We start from the raw sequence: 23,552 nt of genomic DNA on the forward strand, positions 1-23,552 counted from the left end.
TATACTTTTATTAAACATTTTAGCTGGTTTAAACAAAGGCAGTTGTCTTCATTTCTTTTTTTATCATACATCACTCATTTACTCATAATTCATCACGCTGTCTATGGTTTGTTAGCACAGTTTGTAACAAAAGAAAAAATAGGGCTCAGTCGAATTCGAATAAAGCATATGAAAAAAGCTAAATAATGAACTCATATGGCATCATACGAATCAGGGTCGGGAGCTTGATTCGTGACCTTGCAGCCGTTTCGTAAGAATTGAGCTCCTTCCTGAGAAGAAAAAATAATATATTGATTAAAGCATCTAAATAACACGTGTCCTCTCAGACTTACCCTAACAAGGTTGGGAAGATCTCGCCAGAAGTCCAAGTGCGGGACCATTTCCATACCTCTTGCACCCAGGTAAAAAGCGTTCACTGTTATCCCGATTGCAAAGTAGGACAGGAGGCCTACAAAGAACATTATCACGAGAACAGTCCCAGTGCTGGGTTTACTGTAATCTTCGAGTACAATCGGACATGCGTAAGGTGAAAACAGCAACAGATGCTGATAGGAAGCACAAATGATAAAAGATTATTATTTTTAAATTCTGAAGACTTGCTCACAACACACATGCATCTTACCGTCACATCATTTGAGGAGGATTCGAAAAAAAAGTAAGTCTTCTTATCGCTTGTACAAACTAATTTCACGTATGTTGTCCTGAAATTGATAATCATAAATGGAGATGACTAATGATGGAAGCCTTCTAAGAAGTACTACTTGAAAGTTATTTTTACCTTTTATTCGACTTGACGTTGTAGTTTAGATAAAGGCCTTGCCCGGTAGAGAACTGTGTTTCTTGCAGATCTCCCAGCTGTATTAACTCTAATTTGTGTGCATCGTATTTACAGAGCTGTAAATAAACAACATAATATAGGACTCAAAGATATCCAGTTGTAGAAATATTTAAGCTCCATACCGTGTATCCTTTTTCACATTCATTCTTTTTGATGTTGGGCAAATATTTGTCCGTCCAGTTGATATCCTTACAGGGATTAAAGTAGTAAACATTCCCATTCGTTTCGTTGGCCCACAACGGCTGGTCTCCCAAATCGATGACGAGCTTTAGACTGACTCCGGTGCCATCGTTGTATTCGCAGGAACAATCACTAATTCGTTTGCATTCATTTGCAAAGGAGAAGTTGAACAGACAAAAGAAAACAACAGCTAAATATTTACACATTTTCTTTGGAATTTGCGAGCAGAGTGCGACTTGCATCTTTTCGTTCAAAGTTTGTACAGCAGACCAGGTTGCACCAATGCTGTTTGCAGGCTGTCTCATTTAAATGCGATTTGACGGTTGTATCGCTCAGGATGTTGGCTTCTTGTTCTATAATTCCGTTCTATATGCTTTGATTCGTGGATCTCATTTAAGGATGCTTGCATTCATGTACAGTACATAATCTGTAAATGCTCTACAAAATGATCGCTTTGCTCATGCTTTTTAGTACATACTAAAAACATCGCCTATCTTGAACGCGAGTTGGAGACTGGTGTTTCTCGATATTTGATACTTACAATATGTATCGAAAGATGAAGGATTATTTTGTAAAGTAATTCGGATCCGTGAAATCGTGGTTGTTTTTGAAGAAAAAGGTAGGTGGCGTAGGTAAATCATTATTATCCGATGCGCCAACTGCAATGCATCTTACAAGTGCAGCTTGGCAACACTGCCTTCAAGAAAGTCAGTTTTGTCGACGCGTACGGTCGAATGAAAAGTGCACCTAGGTAGCACTGCAAGCCGTTTCTAGCCGTATATTATACTGTTGTTGGTCTCGTTTGTTTGATATCCTCTCGCTAACTGACTATCGTGAAAAGCAAGAGATTTTGGTTGGACGGAAAATTGTTCCGCTGCGGTAATCGGTGGTATTGCAGTGGAGTGATACATCCTCAGGCGAAAACCCGTCAGAGACAAGGAACAGAAGGTTCGGGTTAAACGGGCACATCGCGTTGGATTCGAAGCGAACGAAGATGGTATTAGCGGAAAGGACGACGGAAGGCGGTGTGCGAAACGGCAGGCGATCGCGCGGACCGAGCCCTAACGGTCACACTGGATCCGGCCCGGTCACCACCACTTCCGGTGGCGGTGGGGCGACCGATTCCAGCTCGGACGATGAAAACTGTGAGTAACGACGATTGTCATCGGGTTGCGCCTCGTGCTACCCATCACATTACATTCAATCACTCTCCCACTGGTTAAATTTGTCATCAGTATAGTGTGTGACGATCCTCCCGAATTACGACGACGGCGCGTTTGCATTATATTTATATTTTTTTCTATCTCTCGACAGCTCGGAAAAACGGCAACACTTCAAAGGCAACAAAGACCAAGAGCGAATACGAAGGTTAGATTCACGGCTGCGGCTAGAGGTCACACGGTTTGGATGAGGGGTAACGGCGCGATACGCAGGATTCGTATTACTGAGGTTCGCGTCGAGTGGTTTTCTTCGATTCCGAACAGTGCATGGCTTCTGCGTGTCGTAACAGGAGAGAATTTTTAATTTCCCGTAACCCCTCATCTGACTTTTCGAATCATTTTCTGCTTCTCAACTGACTTTTGTGGCATTTTTTTTCGTTTTTCTCATCTCTTGGTGCTGTAGAGAAAATACGTGTTGGCCGTGACTACCAAGCTGTCTGTCCGGAACTTGTAGCTCCGATCGATCGCAAACCTGAGCAAATGAACGACCGAGCCTTGCTGGTGTGGTCTCCGACGAAGGAAATTCCCGATAATAAATGTAGGTGTAAAAAGTTTATTTCTGTTGTTTGTTTTGCTTGCTTTCGCAAATCAACCATACTTCACTTTTTTCACGCACGTCCCTCTGATTCCTTTCAATCCGTTCTACACAACAGTGGAAGAATACATCACGGTCGCAAAGGAAAAGTACGGTTACAATGGGGAACAAGCGCTTGGAATGCTGTTCTGGCACAAGCACGACCTAGAGCGGGCAGTACTAGATCTAGCTAACTTCACGCCATTCCCCGACGAATGGACAGCCGAGGATCGAGTGCTGTTCGAACAGGCGTTCCAATTCCATGGGAAGAGCTTTCATCGTATCCGCCAGATGGTAAGGATATATGTCTTTCCTAACGAGAAACAATTCGCGGTAGCCAGCGTGCTAAATATGTCGATTTTCAACTGTCCTTTTGCCGTCTGCCTGACAATAGCTTCCCGACAAATCGATTGCAAGCTTAGTGAAATTCTACTACTCATGGAAAAAGACGCGCAGCAGAACCAGCGTGATGGATCGGCAGGAGAAAATGAAAAAGAACGACAGCTCGGAGAACGGTAGCGACCACGGTAGCAACGAGGAATCGGACGGAGAGGACAAGGTAAGTGTTATATTGGGAAGCAAGCTTTATTGGACAAACATTAATATCAGCAACATGCGCATAAGCATGTGTCGCTGAAAAGATCGATACTAAGAAATGAGAGAAAAAAAAACGATAGCGCGAGAAAGAGAGATGGTTCTCAGAGCATGGCGTTGGGAAAAAGAAGGCAAAAAAGTCTGCGATCATATTCCTCGAACTTCTGTACGATCGTTGGCAGATCAGGATGCGGAAAATTAAAATCGAGTTTCGCTTTCTATGTTCTTCTATCTATCCATCCATACGTCCTACACACGTGCGGGGGCCCTTCCGAAAACGAACCGTACCTGAATCTCGCATGTGTACGGTTACATACGTGCGTTGGCCGGAAATGCCACTAGTCTCCACCGAACAGCGCAGCCGGATCGAACACTAGCAACACGGGAAATAGTAATACGAGCGTGCCGAATAGTGGGCCGTTGAATAGTAACAGAAACAATGACGCCGAGAACGAAAGCAATGGCAGTTCCGGTGGTGGGGCCGCCGCCGAGGGGTCGCTCAATTGCACCGGTTGCGGGGTGACGTGCAGCGAAGTGCACGCCTCATCGCATGGGAAGCTCTGTGGCAGCTGCCACCATCATTGGAGGTACTGTTAGCTTACTGGAAAGCATTTTTCTTCTGTCACATTTTGTTTCTTCCCTAAAATCCTTTCGTACATGGACGTCGCTTTGCAAAGACCTCATTCATCCAATAGATTTTGTTGGCTTCCGTGCATAAATGTATGTGTGCGTGGTTGAGAAGATTTTTTTTAACTTTTGTATATTATACTACGCAGAAGTGATCTGTGATGTTATTCTGTTATAGTTATAGTTATTTTTCACATGCGTGTAATGCACCCGGAAAATCGATCGCTATGCGATAGCTGTATAAAAACGCACCTTTATTTGTAGAATATGCAACATGTAAAAAACACTCACATACATTCGCATACAAATCCACATAGTATGTGCTTTTAGGCAAAGAAAAATCCTAGTAACTGTAGCATTTTTGCAATCATACCTATCTGATAGATTATACGGCTTACAAAATTACAACATGCGAGTATAAGTTAGTATGTCTCGAATGGATGTAAAATTATTTCTTTACGGCAACGCCGAATAAGAGTATTAAGCTGCTATGATATTTTGTTTTTTTTTTTCGTGATTGTTACACCTTACCATCGCCTGAGGTGATGGAAGAATAATTTGTAGTTGTTGCTATTATTGGATGCAATATTGTACAGCAAGGTGGCGTTTGTGTACGAACATTTCTTTCTAATCTTCGGTTAACCGCTTTGAATGCGGTCCTTGCTCGATGGTGCCAGTAATCGGATTTTTCTGTGTTCTTTATTTTTCTAACAAAAACAAAAACCATATCTCCGCTATCTGCTATCTGATGCCTTCACTAGACGCACTGGTGTGCTGCGCCCTACGACCGGGCCCTCCTTTATGAACAAGCGTACTCGGGGCTCGAACATACTGGGCAAAAGTGGCGATAGTCACAAGCGCCGACCACCTAAGGGCATGTACATTAACCACGACGACATCGTGAAGCTTGCCAGTACTGCCCAAAACGACGATGGTGGCGTCGTCAGCGGTGGTGGCGGTTCTAGAAAGGGAAACCCGAATGATGATCTGCTGGCCAGCATGGACCGGGAAATCGTTTCGCTATTGAGCCAAGTAAGCTATACGAACGAATGGTACCGCCACGGTATGACGCTAGCCTTCTGCATCACTGTTCGATCATTTCCGTGTGCTTCCTTGTTCTATCTCAGATACAGTACAACAAGCAAAGGGCTAGTGGGCTTAAGCGCAAGAATGAGGATGTACTGGAGGTGCTGAAGCCGCCGGAAGTGGGCTCTGTCCGTTTGAACTCCCGTTGGAACAACGAGGAATTGATGCTAGCTGTGCAAGGCGTGCGCATGTATGGGCGAGACTTTCAGGTAATGATTTACCTTCTTCCCACCTACCACAAAACAACAGCGCAGATCCTTGCGGAATAATGTGGTGGACGTTTGTTACTCGACGCAACAAACACCACAGGATTCGCCTGTCCGTGACGTATCTGATTTGTTTTCTTTTCTTTCTTTCTTTTTCGTGTTTGCGAACGAAATGAAATCGCACGGTTCTCTGCGCATTCACAGGCTATTGCCGATACGCTCGGTTCAAAAACTGAAACGCAAGTGCGCACCTTTTTTATGAATTATCGGCGCCGGTTTAATCTGGACGCCGTACTGAAGGAATTTGAAGCTGTCAACTCAAAGCAAACCCAAGAGCAAGCGACGGGCTCAAGCAATGGTTCGGCGTGTGCGAAAGAAACGCCGGAACATGCGAAACCGCCGGCGGAAGTGGTGGCGCAGTCGACAGCGGATACCACCACCGTCGGCGACGTTGAACCGGTCGATCCGTCCCACAAGAGCGATCGTACAGTCGATAAGAACAAGCAAGACGCTTCTCAGTCCCCGGCAGACATCGAAGAAGTAATGGAAGTCAAGTGAAGTAACACCGTGCGATTTTCCTTGGCCTGTGTGTGAGAGCGAATGTTATGGATTATCGTAAAGAGAGTGGTGGAATGGGAAGGAGTTGTAAATATTGATCGCCCTCTGTCACGCTATCTCTCGCCATTGCATTCTCTCTTGGTCTTACGTTGAGACGATCTAGTGGGCGAAGTATTTATATTTATCGAAACAAAGCAAAAGACTCGAGTGAAACACCGCCTGGTGGCGATCGTGGCTGATCCCCTTTCAGATTGATCTGGTCGATGACGACAACAACAGGGTGACTGCTACTTCGAATGGAAAATCGAAGGATCCAACCGACCTGGTCATCAACAGCAACAGTGCCAGCATGATCGATGACGACACTTCAATGAACATGCAGACCGAACATGCCATGGCTACCTCTCTGTCGAATGCGATCACTCTTGACAGCAGTTTGTCAATGGACGTAGATGAAGTGACTATCACGGCTAGCATTAAAGGCAACGGTGCAGATCCGGCCAGTGCCGTCATCATTCAATAGAGGCTCCTGCCTGTTGGAGCCTAGATACGACCCGTCGAATGGACTCGCCCAGACGCAGTTACACAAACGCAAATTCATCCGTACGCAAGTACGCTCCCCAAAATCCCTATAATCACGCCCTGTGTCCAGGATATATCGCGGGGGGGGGGGGGGGGGGGGAGAGGGAGATTATTAGGAGTAAAAATGATAGTATCATAGCTTGTAAGAAAGAATGTGTTGAATGCAAAGACGTAAGACGGTAGAAGCAACTTAGGAAACTAAACAAAGCAGACATTTAAACAGAAAAGAGACCTAGAAAGAGAGAAAGCAAGTGGTTATGCTGCATATTAAGGCAGCTATAAAGCTCTTAGGTAGAATAAAAGCAATTTCTTATCATAACATTAAGCATGCATCCTACCCAAACCGTTAAATTATATGATAAGATGAATGTGAGGTTATCTTTGGTCGCTTTCTTTCTTTCTATCTTTCTTACGAGCGATAGGGCCACCACCTATCACCAAGGATTCACTGTTATACACACATGCAGCAGGTACGTGCATTTCTGAAACGGTCACGTCCGACATTATAATTGCACACGCAAGTTTCTAGTGTTTCTGAGCTGTATTTTAATTACAATAGTGATCGTTTCCTGCCCGGTTCCACCAAAATTTTGCAAAAAACAGCAATATTGAAAGTCTGGAACGCGTCTAGCGCCTCCAGATGTCCGTCCCCTGTCCATTGGAAACGGTTTCTCTTCGCATTTACATACTATTGCCGATGGATACCGGCGTCGGATGTATGTTGTTCGACATGTCGGTTTTTTTTGTATCACTATTCTCATCAACATACGTGTCTGTTTTGGTGCATAACATTGGTGGAATAGGGTTGGAAACTAGGAGGTTTAAATTTGAAAGCATCAAGAAGTGATGATAGTATGTATCATTTGAAAGTGGTGATGCTGGATCAAGTGTAGTAATGCTTGTACGCCTTTTTAAGACTAGTGATCGTTTATTTTAATGTACTATTGAGGTTTACATTAATATGTTTAGAGATACGACCTTTTCGCATCGATTGTGTAGCATATTTAATAATAACTTTAAATAAAGATAACGCTAATACAGAACGAATCTTCTGATCCCAGGCTTAGAGCAGGGTTGTTATGCCACATCGATAAAGAAAAGGCACACGTGTGTTCCGGTACGCGACCCATTTTAGCGATCTCCACACACATTCATACAATCAAAGAATCAGTCGTCAAGAATTAAATACTCTTGTTACTCTTTTGATCATCATGCCTGAGCTGAACTGTGGCCGCCGAAGGCTATCGTCGTCATAAATACTTCAGGCAACTTACGATAGATGCATGGTGAGAGCCCTCGTTAACGATACCTTAACGTTCAGTTTCTTCGAAAAATTGTTGAGCGGACTTATTTATTTAATTATCAAAAGGATTCCATAAAACCCAAAACAGAGTTCGTGAGATGCGAGGAGCGTTTGTGTGTATCAAGTGGGTCAATAAGTGTTTGGTCTGTCTCATTATTCATACCAATTTTTGGCTATTTCTATTTCATAACTAGACCGAAAATTTATTGACCGACGATATAATATACACAGTGCGATCCATAGATACGTTTTGTATTTGTTCGTAACTGCTGCACTGACCATATAAGCCAGGGGTTGGCAATCTCTAGCTCTAAGGATAAAGCAGGCCCGCCTGTTCTAGATTATTTAAGAAATATTCTATCGTGAGTAGTGCTATTAAAATGCAGAGAAATTGATCATACTTCAAAAAATCCTATTATTATTTATTAGTACAAATCTGTATTTCAATTTTCCGATGGTAGTAATATGCAGCTTGCTGCTATTCAACACCTCGCAAAAAATGAACAACGTGGCGATGTCTGGTCTGGTTCACTAGCCTCGGAAGGCATCAACAATCTGGCCTGTTGTTGAACGAGTTTGCTGACCCCTGATCCGTGCGAAAGGTCAAGAACAAAGTCTGGCTAGAGCGTTGAAAGTGGTGAGACAGGGTTTACGATTTTATAACGTTTCATCCGATTACTACTGCTAGCGATTAATATTTAAATAAGCGAACGAGATGAAACGAATTACAGCAAAAAGATATCGATAATAAACAAAAAAATAACCGAACTAAAAATGGCGAACATTTTTGATTGAGTGAGTTTTGTGTGGTGGGGTTGATATATCAACTAGGACGAGGGCAGAACGTGAATCCTGCTTTCGGTGGCCGCTCTCGCGGTGTTCGAACAAGAAAGAAACACAACGACACTTGACGGTTGTATTAATTTTACTGTATCTTATCATATTTACATCTACATAAAATTCAAACGCTTTCTGATTTGCACCCTCCCGCACACTGTCTTCTTACCCTCTCACTTATGGTGCGATTTTTTTTTCCATTTCCATTTTTTTTCCATTCCCACTCCCTCGATCTATTGCGCACTGTTTTATTCTCTAACCGGTGCAACGGTGTTATAGCAGCCCTGTTTTCATAGTGTTGCGTTCTTAGGTAGTCCTTATTACTCGAATCGTTCTATGTACAAGTGCAGTGCGTGTACCCAGCGAAACCCGGGATGGTGCAGGACGAAGGTCCTGGCTCCGCACTGGCACACCTGCACGGCAACCGGACGAACGAGCGTCCTTGTGTGCGTGCGTGCTGTGGCTGCAATATCTATCCACATGATTGGGTTTGGTGGTAAATAAACGTAATTTAGCTATGCGTTTTTTTTTCTTCCTTCTGAGTGCTGCTTGCTTTCCTTTACGGCTGTTTAAATACGTTAAATCCTAGCTCCAATTTGTTGTCGACCTTCCACCGGCTGGTGTGCCCGGTGGTGGCGAAAAGTAGGCTTATGGTTTGGTGGTTGATCCGATCGATCTGGCCTCCGAGTATCGCGTGATGTGTCTCATTTGTTTTACGAATCATTTGCTTACGTTACGAAAACGGCCACCCACCTCGAGGCCGGGTGAGAGGAGGAAGTTTAATGACTAATGCTGAACGGATACCGGATTATTTGCAATGCAAGCGAACTCGCGAACCCACGCCCTCCATGCGTGCCAACTTTGTCCTCTTTTTCCCGGAAGGAGGAAAAGGGGTTTTCTTTCGCTTCTCAGCTCACGGCGACTGAAAGGTGCAGGATTTTCGACGAACTTTCCCAACGCTACACCGCACCGGTGGCTCTGTACAGCCTGTGGAAGGATACACGCGTGCGTGGCCGGAAATGGTACCATGTCCCTTGCATCCGGCTTCCCTCGCAGCCCACGGTTCCGCTTAGGGTTCAGCGTTGCGTGCAATAAATTAAATCAATTAGCATTTTCCGACCGGCCGCTGGATGCTAAACGGTTTTCGGAGACCTCGGCACACATTTCCCCGCGATCCTTGCCATTGTCCTGGTATACTGGGAGGGATGTAGGGGGGAGGGGGGGGGGACGAAGCGCCGAAACTGGCGAAAGGGAAGAAGGAGGTCGTGGTGAAAAATCATCGATAACAATACAACACAAAAGTGCACATCCCAGTTCGGGCGGTGGTCCTAAAAATACAATCGCCACCATGACGGAAAAACCGGGCCGGCCATATTTTACTCTCTTCCACCCCCCCTCCCTCCCTCTCCCGTCCCATCTCTCTGTCGGTGTTTTTTTCCGCCCGTTTAAAGCGAAACTGTGGTGGAGCTACACACGCCTTCCGGTTACGGCTCCCGTTCCGTGCTGCATCCTGTTTCCGTTCGTGCCAGTGCATCCTGGCGGTTCCAGCCGATGGTAGGGTGAAGGGCGCGGGTTCGAGTGCGTCTATTTTGTATTCATTTGATCTACATTAATTATGTCTGGTATTGCAGCATCGGTGCGGACAGATTCGGATGGTGCGAGCTGTTCATTCGCAGCGCCGATAAGCTTTTGTTGTACCATTCGTCCTCGGCCGTCATGCCTGCGGGGCGGAAGTGAGAGAGAGAGAGAAAGAGAGAAATTCAAACATAAAAAAAGAAGAATGGCGTGTAAGTGAGAGAGACAAAGAGAGAGAGAGTGAGAACAAACAAAAAGTAGAAGTTATGCTAAGTGTGACATAAAATCGTTATCAATCACCGCAGCAGTGCCGCTGTAACGAATGTGAGGATGAAAATGCACGCGCGTTGTGAGCGTCCTTGTGTATGTGTGTGTGGGTGTATTTCTTGTTCACCTTTCCGCACCACGGGTGTGTCGTCTTCGAGACGCCGTGCGCGTCGCAAAAGGCGGCACACGCTGGAAAAGCAGCATTATTGATCATTACCGCCCGGCGGAAATGACAAATTTTCCAAAGACGTGCCCAACGTCAAGGGCCACCGCCCTCGCTCGTCCTGTCCGGACCGTCCCCTCAACCCTGCGCCAGAGCAGGCTCGCTTTTGTTCCGGAAGTCGTGCACCGTGGCACCGGGTCGGCCACACGTTGGTTGGCTTCGCGCAAAACCGAAGGCGCCCAAGGTGAAAATAGCAAATTTCCTCCCAAGATGCAGCCCTTTTCCGCACGGTGAAGGCATTTATTTATTTATGTTGGCACGTCGAAGCAGGCCGTGCGCTCCGGCTGCCTGTATCCAGCGCCTGCTTGGCTCGGAAGGTGCCAAAAGGGACCAACCCCGGTTGGAACCCCGCAAAGGGACCTACTATTTCCGCGCGTTGGCAGATTACGCAGCGATGTGCCAGCAGTTTCCCATATCCGCCCCGTTTGGTGCCTGCCCGTGACACGCGTTTTCCGGCCGGAGAGAAGGAAATGGACGGGCACCTGGCGCATCATCACACTTACCCATCGAGTCCTGGCGAACGCCAACGGCGCCCATGTTGGAACCGTGCGTCATCGAGAACGGCTGCGTCATGCCCGGATAGGAGGAGGCGCCCATCTGGAACAGGTCCTGCGAAGGTGAAGCAACCGCACCGTGACACCGAGGAAGAAAAGAAGACAGCAAAAACACACAGATCAATACGCAGCCCGCAACACAGCCCCAGAGGTTAGCCCCCCACGCGTACACACATGTGCACATTTTTCCCGGCCGCCATGATTGGGAGGCGATTGGGAAAAATCGAAGCATGCCGTGGGTGCGAGCACTCGTGTGTTCGTGTGTTATTTCCCTGGGGGCTTCCATTTTTCGCTCTGCTCGTCTTTTTCTTCTTCTTCTTCTTCTTCTTCTACGTGCTGTCCGTACCTGGGGATACCGGTTGATTGAATTTGGGTGTGGATACGGTTGATAACCTCGCGAAACGCTGTAGCCCTGGATGTTGCGCATCATGCCATTGCAGGACGGTATGACCGACGGTGCGAGCGCCTTCTGGAGCTGTTTCTCCTGCTTGCGGTACTTCGCCCTTCGATTCTGAAACCAAACCTGTGGAAAAGGGCAGCAAAAGAGAAAAATTGTCGGTTGGCAAATGGATGGTACATTAGCATAGTTATTGGCCATTGGAGCTGGGATGCGTTTCGCGCGCTCGTCAGCTGCCACACGGCCGTTGCGAAAACTCATCCACGTATCCTGCACAGTTTTGCTATCGGTCCGGATGGCCGGGGTTTGTTTACGCGGTGCAGCTCCTTGTGGAGATGTCCTTCGGAAGTGCGGTTTCCGTGTTCAGTTCACCGCACAGAACGCAAAGCCTGCTCAACCTTAGTCGCTCGAAACAGCACGATGCGCGTTGTTCGAAAATGGCGGCCATATCCTGCGTTCACTGTATGCGTGCGTGTGTGTGTGTGTGTGTGTGTGTGTGTGTGTGAGTGTGGCAACGTGTCCTCGAAGGCGCACATTTGCGACTCCGCGCGATGGTGAAAACGAGGGTTGCGACCCTTCATCCCTTGTCGGGGTGCCGCGTGCACGTGACTAAGCATGTGTTTGTGAGGACATATCGTTCTCTCTCTCTCGCGCTCACTCACTCACTCTCTCTCTCTCTGTCTCTCGCGACACCCAACCAATCGCCATCAACCCCGTCGGTCGTTGTTTGATTTCGCTTGCCGCCATTTGGGCGCATTTCCCTCAAATAAGGGTAAGAAAAAAAAACAGAAGCGACACGAGCAGAGCAAAAAGAAAAACATCCCCTCGGACGAGCCAGTCGATGGAAGATGAGCAGGGAACTTCCCGCTCTGCCCCCCCCCCCCCTCCCCGTCCCCCTTCCTCTAGGATCCCCGAAAAGCAATTCACAGCCGTACGCGCAAGGATCGGGCGAAAGTAATGGAGCAAAGTTTGGTCCCAAACGCCGTGGCGCAAGCAACAGCAAATGGCAACTTTTTCTCATCAACCGACCCCACACCCGGAGTAAGGGTGGCCGAAAACCCGAACGGTGGGTGGAAACAGGGGCTTTGAACGAGTTAATATTGGGAAACTTGTGTGCGAGTGTGCGCGACGGTTGGGACCGTCTTCTCAAGGGCTCAAGACGTCGCAGACACGCCGGCGGGATGTCAGATGAAGACGCAGGGTGCTTTGGGTGGGTGTGGGTGGGAGGATGACTTCCAGTAACGATGTCGAAGTCGTCCCTGGTCCCAACCGACGATGTACGATGGCGAAAACGATCCGGCCAAGGACGAGATGCGCTGGTGGTTGCTTTCGCCGTTGGTGACGTTATCCTTATTTCATTTATTTGTTGGCTTCTTTTCCGTTGGTCCTTTTCCGTGCTTGCTGTTGTTGTTGGTTACGCTTTTTTTTTTCGTTTGGCTGTTGCTATTTATTTCCATCGTTCGCCGTCGGTCGCCTACCGTTCCATTCCATTTGCCTACCGACCAACCGACATCAGCTGCGTCTCTCCCCGGCCCGGTTAAGTTAACGGGGTTCCCTGGGTTTCCTTCATTTTTGCACGCCCTTCCAGCCCTTCCTGCCCACCAGCCAGCCAGCCTCCCCCGCACGACGCCCGTCGATCGGATCTTCGCGGTTCCGCCTCAGGGCGTGGGCGTGGGACGCCGTCTTCTATTTAAATTAAATGTGTATACCGCTATTCGAAATCATCGGCCTGCCAAGCCCGCACCATTCCATTACGCCCTTAGTCCGCGCTCTCCTCCGACTCCTTCTCTTCCTGTGCGCCCACCACCCTGACTGACACGAAGGGAGCGAAGTTTTGCAGGCTTTGCCTTTTAGCGTCTTCCGAAAGCGTCGTCCCAAGAAAAGGGGCCGCTTCGTTCTCGCGCGCGCACCCGATTGAAGATGGGCTCACGCACACACACACACGCGCGTGCGGGGGGAGGGGGGATGTTGCGAGGGGTGAGAAGAAATCAGCCCCTTCCTCTTGCGCTCCCCACCTCACCCTACCCCCCCCCCATGTGCCCATTCAGTTTGCAATTTCCCATCCTTCGGACCGGCACGGCATGGCACGGTTTTCCGATCTGCTCGAGCTCTTCGGGGCCTCGCGTTTGCAAAACCCGCCTCCAGGTTAGTTCCGCCATTTTCCTTTCACCCGACACACACACACCCACACCCACACACACACACACATACACACTTCCTCAACCACACAAGCCACCCCCGGTGTCGGTGTGCTGGATTTGTGTGGGCTTCCGTGCGTCCGTGAAGAGGGGGAAAAACCCGCCCCGAGCGAAGGGAAAACCGTCCCTACCGGCAAAAGCGGAGGGGAAATGAGCGAGGCTTCCCGCTAGAGTCGAAATTGAACTCGTAAATAAACTACACGCCGTGGTGGGTGGGCTCGGAAAAGTGTCCTCGAAGGGAGGCGGACGCACGGATGCACGGTGCGGGGATGCGCCGTCTTCATGGCTTTGGGCGCCCTTTTCGGTTTAGCCTAGGGTTTTGCCGTCCACGCTGACGAAACTGAAACCCGGGGGGGGTGTGTAGGTGGTAGCGCGGGGGGGGGGGGGGGGAAAGGGAACGGCTCGGAAACGGAATTGTGGCAGCGAGGGGAATCCGTAATGGAGGAATTTCCAAGAAGGCGGAGTAATCGAATTAAGGATCCATTTGATGTTGTAGATTACACACTAACAGCAAACGGGAATGCCGCGTGCACCCTCCTCCTCACTTTGCTCTCTCTCTCTCTCTCTCTCTCTCAATCTTCCCTCATCCTTTCCCGCTCTCCCTGGCTCGTTCCCGCGGCTCCTAGCGCTGGGAGTAGGTAATTTTCTTCGGCACTGTCTTTCGACCGACCGAGCTTCGACGGTTTTCTTTCGCCAGAGGGACGGGCGACTGCCAGGGAGGATGCCAGGACGTCAGTCAGGACGACGAACGCGACCGCCCGGAAGAAGTGTTTTCGTCCTCCAGCCTTCCAAAGGATCTCGAAGACGCGAGAAACGTTGGCGTAAGTCTAACCTTAAAGCCACCGTACTCACGCGTACGGTTCGTGTAGCAAAACGAGGCGAAGGAGTTTTCGCTTTACGTGCCGCATTTTCCCCATTCCTGGCTCATTTTGTCTTTGGGCCAGATGGCCGGCACAAGATCCAAGCGCTAGGGCTTATTTACGGACGGTCGCTGGTCAATTCCACCGGGGGCTTCGAAAAGGAGTTCGTTTTTAAAACACCTCCTTCAAAACGCTCGCTTCAAAACGGAAAACCCCGGAAAACCGCATCGCCGTGTTGTTTCTTGCGCACGAAATAATAACTCAATTTCTTGTCGGTTCGAATTTGCTTCCCCCTTTAATCGATCGCACTTTGTGTCCGGCCTGACGCGAGGTGTTTGTCCAAAGGACGTTCAGGACAAAAGCGGCATGCTTACGAAAAATTGCATTAAGCGAATGCGACACTCGCGCCAATCCGTCCGAGATGGACACCGGGCGCGGGTCATCCCGTTTGCCCGGAAATCGCCACATCCAGGAGCCCTTCGATTTTGATGGACCGCTCGAACCGTTCAGGAAAACAGCTTTTCCTTTGGGGAGGGGTTGGACGACAAAAAAAAAAACAAACAAAACATGCACATATCCCAGCCTTTTTGATTAGCTTCGAATTCAACTGCAACCGGTCTCGGATCGTCCGCGTGGATCCTCGAAACAGGACGAAACGATTCGCCGCTTGGGACGAGTCCGTCAAAGCCATCCTTTCATGTTGGCCGGTTGGAACCACGTCACGGAATTCACCTGCTCGAGCACCCGCGAGGACGCGTTTGTGCCGCTTCGAAACAATGCAGCACCAAACGGTGGCCAGGACGGTGCTATGGGCAGGACACTCGACCCGGTGTGTGTGTGTTTTCCGCTACGCCGCTCAATTTCATGCTCCACGAGGGCGCTTCGGACGGGCGAAAGGGATACAAATAATAATAAATTCACAGCCGCACGATGAAGAGCTGCCCAGCCAAATTGGTTTCATCTTTGTTCGGGACAGCCGCCTAAGGACGAACCGCATTCCAAGCGCATCAGAAAGTGGCCCCTCCCCCACGTGACTGGTGGTGTGGGTGGTGAAAAACTCCGAATTTCCCACCCGAAGCATACATCCCAGGACGCCCCTATCGATCCTACCGACACACACACGGATGCAACCAGCAGTTCGCACGCACGGGTTTCGTCCTTTCGTCGAAGGGGCGTCCTTTTTTTTTATTTCTTCTTTGGACGCATCCAACCGACTGGTTGAAGGGACCGACGCATCGGTGGGTGCCGAAAATGTGCGCATCGACCGGCCCAGTTGCTGCCGAGCAGTCTTCATTGAATTATTGATGCAATCAATAAGTATTATTTCGCCATTTGCAGGCGATCGTGCACCGTGGCTAAAATTGTCCCCGTGCGTATCCTGGCATCCGCGCGATGTCGTCCTATTTCTGCGTCCATGCGCGGCAATGGAGCCTCTATTCGCAACGCATACACACACGCACACATCGACACGTAGGCAAACAACCCGAAAAGTCCACGCAAAGGACGCACGGATGGCGCATCACGCGCAAACGACGCACATTCGATGGCGTGTGCTACTGCTGCGGAATTCGGAATTCGCGCTTTCTGCAGCTTTCTAGGGGTTGGACGAAATTCCGGTCATGGTGATATTCTAAGCCCTCCTCGCACACCGCACCAAAAAAGGAGGCCGATCGTGAATATTAATCACCCTCCCACCTAGGCCTCGGTAAAGATGCTACGCAAAACAAAACCCGCTCGCGCTGTTGCGTGCTGAAGCGCAAAAAAAAACAAAACACCGACGCTGACACGCAAAGGGGGGAAAAGAAAGCAACACAACAAGGACTCCCGGTTCTCCCGCGGTGGAGGGGAAGGGCAAAGGAACGATGTAGAACGACGCGGTAAATTAGCATAATAGATGTCGCCGTAATTCCGATCTCCGGCGGCCATCCGCCCCATCGGAATGTGCGTCTTCGATCGCAGGTTTTGAATGAAAATTTCAATTTTCACTTTCCCCAATTAGCATACCAAATGCTGCCCGTGTGCCCGTGTGTCCTTGCGGGGTGCCCGTGTGGGGAGCGTAAGGCGAGCGGCGGTGGCCAATCGAACCGGTTCGCGTGAGCCCCAGCAGAAACGCGGTACCAACCTGTATCCTGGCCTCGTTCAGCTTCGTGGTCCGTGCCAGCTCCTCCCTGCAGTAGATATCCGGATAGTGTGATTTCGCAAAGGCCGCCTCTAATTCTGCTAATTGTTCCTGCCACGGGAGAGAACGAGAGAAAGAGAGAGAATGTGTGTGAGACAGACAGGCAGAGAAAGTGTGTGTGTGTGTGTGTGAGAGAGAGAGAGCACACTCGCTGCGCGCCCGAAATGAGAGAGAACTGAATAGATTGGGTTGAAAATCAGCCAACGGCAAAGGTTGCGTCGGCTACTGTAGCTCACCTGAGTGAAGGTAGTTCGGTGTCGCCTTCGTGCCGGCGTCGGACAGGATGCGGTGGTGGGCGTGTGGCCAGCGTGCTGGGGCAGGGCCGAGATGCCGCTCCCCGGGGACGAGATACCGCCCGGGACCGACGAACCGAGTGGGCCGCTGTTTGGTTCGGGTTTTAGTTTTTTAAAAGCACCTTCCGCTGCGATGATCCCATCCGGGCGTCGAGATAACACCGCGTACCGAGAGATGTGGGATAAAATTGTAGAGGAAATTATCAGATCTAGCATGTGCTCGTCCTGCCCGATTGGGCTCGTCCTGTTCATGGTTTGCACGAGAAGCGAGCAATTGCGCTCGACTGGTGAAGGAGTCAAGTGCTTTCGTTCTAATTGCGACCCCGCCAGAAATGCCCACGTTGGCGTGCTCTACGGGGGTGCGTCCTGTCAGCATCAAATCGCTGCTGGAAGCCGACGGGAGGGTTCTTCTAGTTTTTGGGAAATGGATTAATAATAGCGCTACCATATGGGCGATAAATAATGCACGGTGCGAGATCCGTGGCACTGCGATTGAGATCGAGCGAGATAAGATACCGCGCGTGCTCGAAAGCAAACCGATCGTATCCTTGCGTCGTGGTTTCGTACGTATTTTCACTTTTCTGCGGGATGCTTTACCCGATCCGGCCCAATTAGGTGGGTTTTGGTGGCGTAAAGCCCGATTGTAGGGTGCGTTCCTTTCCCAACACCAACACATTGTTGCCGCCGGAACGGGGTCACTTTCCCGCTTAATCGTGTGCACGTACCTCCGATTACTCTCATTTGCATTTGAGCGCAAGTACCACCGATAGAAGAAGAACAAAAAAGGGGAAAACGAAAAAAAAAGGATGCGTAATTATCGGTCACTGGATGCTGGGGAAGAGTCCTAACGACCGTGTGGAGTGGACTTAGCTAGTGGTTGTTAGCGCTAAACGTCGAGACCAACATAATGCACCACCACCATCATGAGCGCGTGATGGAGCCAGTTTGGGGTGGGAAAAACAACACCCTCCCATCCACAGTGGGTGGGATGCGTTTTAGTTTAGTGGTGAAGCTCACCGCGATCGCTCTCACACACAAACACACACACCCACACACACGCGCACCTGGCACGCACGCAGGGACCTCCGAGGCGTGTGGCAACGAAATCGATATAATGAACCGACAAATTGGCGGTATCCATTTAAATAATACTAATTAATAAATTGATTGTAATTAAATTGATAATTATAGCGCCGGTAATTACACAGTAATGAGAGGTCCACCCCCACCCCAAAACCTAAACACCGTGAAAGGGAGTCACCAGCACACGAGCTAAGAGACGAGACGTGGCCTGTTGTGTTGTCAACCCGGGCGCACACATTGTTCCAAAGTCCAGTGATTTTTCTTTTCCCGATCGAGCTCTCGCGCGCTCTCTCTCTCTCTCTCACTCTCTATGCAAGGCGACGCATAAATTAATCCCATGCAAGATGCGACCTTCGTCGATGATAAACCGCGAATGGATCCTTTACGAAAACGACCACAAACGAGCTGGGCCCGTAATCTGCCCAAAACGAGACTGGCCACCGAGATCCGAGTACCATCGATCGAAGGACGCGAACCGCGACCAATACTGTGGCTCACTTCAAAGGGATACGGCTTATTGTTTTTTTTTTGCTAGCACCGCCTAAGCGGCCATCGAGCGTGAACTGGCCTGGTGGCTAATCGCCTTCGCAGAGGGGTCGCTTTATCGGTTTATCGCGGTTTATTGTGCTGAAGGGCCGCGTGAGTGTGTTGATTGAAAGGGTCGATGTATCGTGTTGAAGGGTTGCCCATCCAGGTTTGTGCCCGAAGGAGTGCAGAAATATGACAGCAAAAACAAAAAGCAGGCTTCGAAAACTTATCGAAATGGTGCTCTGTGATGTAAGCCTACTACGATAAAGGACAAGGAGTTTCTGCATCCGTGAGTTTAAAGCTCTCGACATTAAATGTCCTTCCTAAATGGGTGCTTGTTCTCCACAGAAACCACCTCCACAGCATGCATATGCGTAAACGTGCACTCGCTCGTTGCATTCTAAAAATCTAACAACAAGTTCCCCTGTCGCCGCCAGCCTGCCAGTAGCTCCACCTCACGCAGCCGGGAAAGCTGGCAGCATGGGAGCCCGAAAATCAGTTTGCTCATTAGCAGCTGTTGGCCAACTGACTGCTGGGTACCTTTAACGATTCGCTGTTCGGCGTTCGACTTTCCACCGTGTGCTTGGGGTTTTTCCGGCGATTTTCCGGGACGAATTTCGAGAGAGGCCTTTTCGGTGTCCCGGTGGCCACCGCCCTCGGAACAGAGCAGCCTTGTTAGTATGCAAATGGAATAATTCCATGATGGAAATGAATAAATTATTCCGCCATGTCTGCTCCGCTGGCCAGGCGGACCTCGGGCAGGCCTTTGGTTGGCGCTAAAAATGTCGCATTCGAGCGGTGTGGGCCTGGTTGGCCAAGGGTGCAAGGATATGCACACGATCCACAACACCGATCGCCGGCAGGATCCTGGCCAGCTAGGATTCGCATTCGCCCTGGTGGTCACAAAAAAAAGCAAAGCACCATCAACGCCATCATCGAGCGATGGCATCAGCACGACATGGCCGCCACCGAAGCCGACGCTGCCATCAACAACGCGTCATTCCGACACGTAATGATGATAGATGCGCATAATTGTGCCGCCGTCACACGCCGGCCCACGGATGAAATGTAAATTATCAACCGTAACTACGTAAAGTTTTCGACCGGTGTTGCCTTTTCACGCCCGGAATCGGACACGGCCTCGGTTGGGTTGCGCCGGGTGCTGTCAAGGATCTTTAGGCCCGATTCGGGCTGGGCTCGGAATCAGCTCGCACAGAACATGCAAGGTGTGCCCATCACGGGGTCAAGGAGCCGGAATCGAGCACCATCCAGGCCCATCCAGGCCCATCCAGGCCCATCCAGGCTCAACCAGGACGAAAGGTATCGGTCGCCGAGTCGCCGGGGGCATTAACATAATTTACAAAAATAAATAATTCATTAATAACCGTTGTTGGTTTCGCGAATCACGCGCCGATGGTCCGCTGCGTCGGGTTGGACGACTGGTCGGGCCACTCTGGACCAGCCACTTGGCCCGGGGCATGGAAGGAAAAGGCGATTAATTAGTTAAATGACACCCACGTTTACCTTTAATTAGCCCATCTCCATAATTGATGCGACCGTCGTGGCACCGCTTTCCGTCCGTTGCACGGCCGTTTGGGTTGTGTTTTAATCCGCCGAGACGACAGGATTCCGCGATCGGCCGAGTCCTTTGGCGGTGGCTTTCGCGAAAAAGGTCAGGAAAATTCAAGCCAATCAAGCTGCCCTTGCGAGGCCACTCGACTCGCTCGAAACCACGGGCTGCATCCTTTTCAGGCGGAAATCCTATTTACAGCCCGCAGGAGCACCGGGCGCATCCTCTAAAAGCCTGTCACGGGACCGCGCACTAATTCTACACCAACCATATGGCCCCCGGAGCCGGTGGAACACCACCCGGCAAGAAAGCAACAATAATGAAGTGCAGCTTACGACAAGTATGTCAACACCTTTTGATTGCTCTCTAATTCCCCTCCGCTAGGGGTTTTGCTGCACTCCGGGCCTCTCCGGACGAGAGGGTCCTCCCGGAGATTGACAGCCGCGTGCGACAAAAAAAAGGGGACGAGAACAAACGAGCCCGATGGGGTGCTGTGCGAGATGCGTCCTGTCGCGTCCTGAACCCTGCGACCGGGCGGAAGGACTCAATTGCTTTGTAATCAGCGCTGTGCGTGTGCGTGTGTGTGTGTGCATGTGCCGAGGGTGTGAGGCTTTTTTTCGGGACCTTTTCAATACTAATGACCGGCCAGACGACAATCACCACCACCGCAGCCGTGTTGCATTTTCCCTGCGAGGACTCAACCACGGGGGTACCATTTGTTCCGGTGTCCTCTTACCAGAAATGTAGCCATTTGTTTGCGTCCCGATTCCTGCCACCTCCTTCCGATTCCATCCACCCGCTCGGAGGCCGCTCTAATCCTAGCGCGACCCTCGGTCTGGTCTCGTTTTGCATAGGCGAGTCCTTGCCGGGAGCGCGATCAACCTGCTATTATTGTCATCATCTGTGATGCTTGAGCGACCGGGCGTTGGTTCGAGTACCTACGGGGCCATCGATAGGTGTTTGCGAGAGTACCGAGATTACATCTGTGTGGCGTGTGCGTGTTTGTGTGTGTGTGTGGATCCTTTCCGGCCCGGGGTGAAAGTCAACGGTGGGTTTATTTATTTGCTTTACGCATTTGCAGAGGCACCGTGGAAAGCGGATCGTGGTTGGGTTTTGCGTGAAAATACAAGCATTATTTGTTTGTTCGTTGGCTCAACACACCGGTCAGTAAAAGCCAATTTCACTTATCAGCCCATTAGCGGGTCATTTGCCTGAAGGCAACATGTTTGTTGTGTAAGATTGTTCACGCAAAAACTCGGAAAATCCTCTCTGAGTGTTTCCGGATGCACATTAGAAGATGCTTTGCTGTGTCCTATGCGTGATTTTGAATACAATCGGAGAAAAATGTAAAAACCACGTCTTTTGGATGTCTGTTAAGAGGTTCTGTATCTTCAGGTGTCCTGTACCCATAGAAAGAGTTGAAATATCTCCCTTTAAATAGCCCACAATGACTCATGCAGGGGTTTCTGGTCGCTTTGCAGAATCAAGATAAAAATGATGCAGATTTTATCAGTGGAAAAAAACGAAGGGGGTTTTTCAACTGTCAGCGTACAGGGAATTTGTGATCCTGTGGAAAATCTCCTGGGAAAATACCATTATCTATTAACCCAAGCATTATCTCCAATTCGGTTCGAAAACTCGTGAATATAAACGCAAAAAGCAAGCACTTTAGTTGCTCAGCATGTTCACTGTGTCACTGGCAAACAATCAGTCACAGGGCTACTAAGATCCATCTGCCGACGGCAACGGAAAGCACACAGTCCCGACGGTACAATTCCACGCGACGGCACTTTGTTCGAAGCACCTCAGCGTGAGGCCCGTCGGAAAATCGTTCCACCAGCTGCCGGAAAAGCGCACCAGCGGAGTCATGCGCCATCCCATCAACCGTGCGGATAATTAGCCGACGTTGAGATAGAACCACAAAAAGCACATCCTATCACCACGGGACCTCCGGAATCCCATTAGAAAGCTATTCGCACGCCGTTTAGCGAATGGACAGGATAATGGGCGGATTATCCTGCGGGTTTGCTGAGCTCGTGCGCTCAGCTAATCCAGGGCACGTGCGGCCAATCGAAGGGTTCGTGCGGTCAAAAGGGTCGCGTGTGCCGAACGGTCAAAACACGCTCACCCAAACAAGACACCAGCATCTGCCTCGAAATGTGGCGAAAGGACTGGACGCTGGAAACGTGTGAAGCTTACCCGAGACGGAACCGTTGTCCGACAGCCGATTCGGAGGCGTATGAGCTGGCGTGTGATGGTGATGATGATCACTAATCGGTGTTCCAGCCAACCCACCATACAGGGCGCTGAAATCCTCCGGAGTACTGCTACACTTCCGGTGTTGCTGTCCTATCGCCTTGTCACCATTTGCACCGCCCGTCGGGCCACCAACTCCAGCTCGACCATGATCCTGCGAGCCCAACCCCAGCAGACGGTTCTCGTGCGAACCGATCCCCATCAGCCGGTTGTCCTGCAGTGACATAAACTTGCTCTCCTGACCACCTGGGTTGTGCTGGGACAGGTTTCCGCCGTGTGCGAGAGCCGCGTGGTCATCCAGCAAGCCCTGCTGAAGCCCCAGCAGTCCCCCGACCAAATTCGGCCGCAGATCATCCATCAGCTTCGACTGAGCGCAGGATGCGCCGGTGGCGTTGAAATTCAGCTGCCGGCTGAAGATGGCCGGGAAGATGTTGAACTGCTGCGAATCGGAAGCTGCCGCCGCCGCCGCTGCTGCCGCACTGGTTGGGCTGAGACCGAGTGGTCCACTGCCGGGAGTCACCCCGTCTGGGCCTCCGCAACCAAGACCGACACCTCCGATCACGCCCGGGACGCTGCTGCCAACACCTCCTAGCACTCCGCCGACGGGGCCGGTTCCGGCGCAGTTGGTTTTGAACTCCACCGTGGGGCCGTGGCTGTCGGGGCTGCGCGTGTTGCCGGCGTTGGACAGCGACGACGACGGGTCGGCGAGATCGGCATTCACCACCGGCAGGCAGCAGTAGTCCGTCGGCAGATACAGCTTGACGTTACGGTGTGGCGGTTCTCCGCCGGCACCTGATCTGAACCGTTACTGCGAGGTGACGTTGTCAGTGCGACCTCGTGGGGTCGACGGGAGTTGGTTTTTGTAAGCTGTCACTATCACAACGCCACACTACAGGCTGTATATCTGACACTTGGGACCTCAGGTGATGGCAGCTACACTTAACACACGCAGCCGTCGGTGTTC

The 23,552-nt window shown here is 50.2% G+C and overlaps 3 protein-coding genes across 4 annotated transcripts; 1 reads left to right on the forward strand and 2 right to left on the reverse strand.

The window, feature by feature from the left end:
• Positions 1-1,224, reverse strand: LOC128720406 (uncharacterized). Its single transcript, XM_053814075.1, has 5 exons — positions 961-1,224; positions 779-894; positions 623-701; positions 333-545; positions 1-269 (listed from the first exon to the last, which is right to left on the reverse strand). The coding sequence occupies exons 1-5, from the start codon at positions 1,222-1,224 to the stop codon at positions 192-194; spliced, it is 750 nt and encodes a 249-aa protein (XP_053670050.1). The 3' UTR covers positions 1-191.
• Positions 1,225-2,012: 788 nt separating this feature from the next.
• On the forward strand, positions 2,013-5,883 carry LOC128731291 (REST corepressor 3). Its single transcript, XM_053824400.1, has 9 exons — positions 2,013-2,163; positions 2,333-2,386; positions 2,642-2,776; positions 2,892-3,106; positions 3,207-3,371; positions 3,749-3,993; positions 4,795-5,065; positions 5,161-5,328; positions 5,530-5,883. The coding sequence occupies exons 1-9, from the start codon at positions 2,013-2,015 to the stop codon at positions 5,881-5,883; spliced, it is 1,758 nt and encodes a 585-aa protein (XP_053680375.1).
• Positions 5,884-10,218: 4,335 nt separating this feature from the next.
• On the reverse strand, positions 10,219-22,961 carry LOC128731304 (homeobox protein unc-42). Of its 2 annotated transcripts, XM_053824414.1 has the most exons (7): positions 22,532-22,961; positions 17,095-17,279; positions 16,802-16,909; positions 11,571-11,747; positions 11,168-11,279; positions 10,943-10,948; positions 10,219-10,325 (listed from the first exon to the last, which is right to left on the reverse strand). In XM_053824414.1, exons 1-7 carry the CDS (start codon positions 22,944-22,946, stop codon positions 10,219-10,221), a joined length of 1,110 nt encoding a protein of 369 aa, XP_053680389.1. In that variant the 5' UTR covers positions 22,947-22,961. The 2 variants fall into 2 exon arrangements, with proteins under 2 accessions (XP_053680389.1, XP_053680388.1); XM_053824413.1 differs by lacking the exon at positions 10,943-10,948 and having other exon boundaries at positions 11,174-11,279; positions 22,532-22,946.
• Between the last annotated feature and the right edge of the window lie 591 nt (positions 22,962-23,552).

Source organism: Anopheles nili, chromosome 2 (genome assembly GCF_943737925.1).
Source record: "Anopheles nili chromosome 2, idAnoNiliSN_F5_01, whole genome shotgun sequence".
Classification (NCBI taxonomy): Eukaryota; Metazoa; Arthropoda; class Insecta; order Diptera; family Culicidae; genus Anopheles; species Anopheles nili.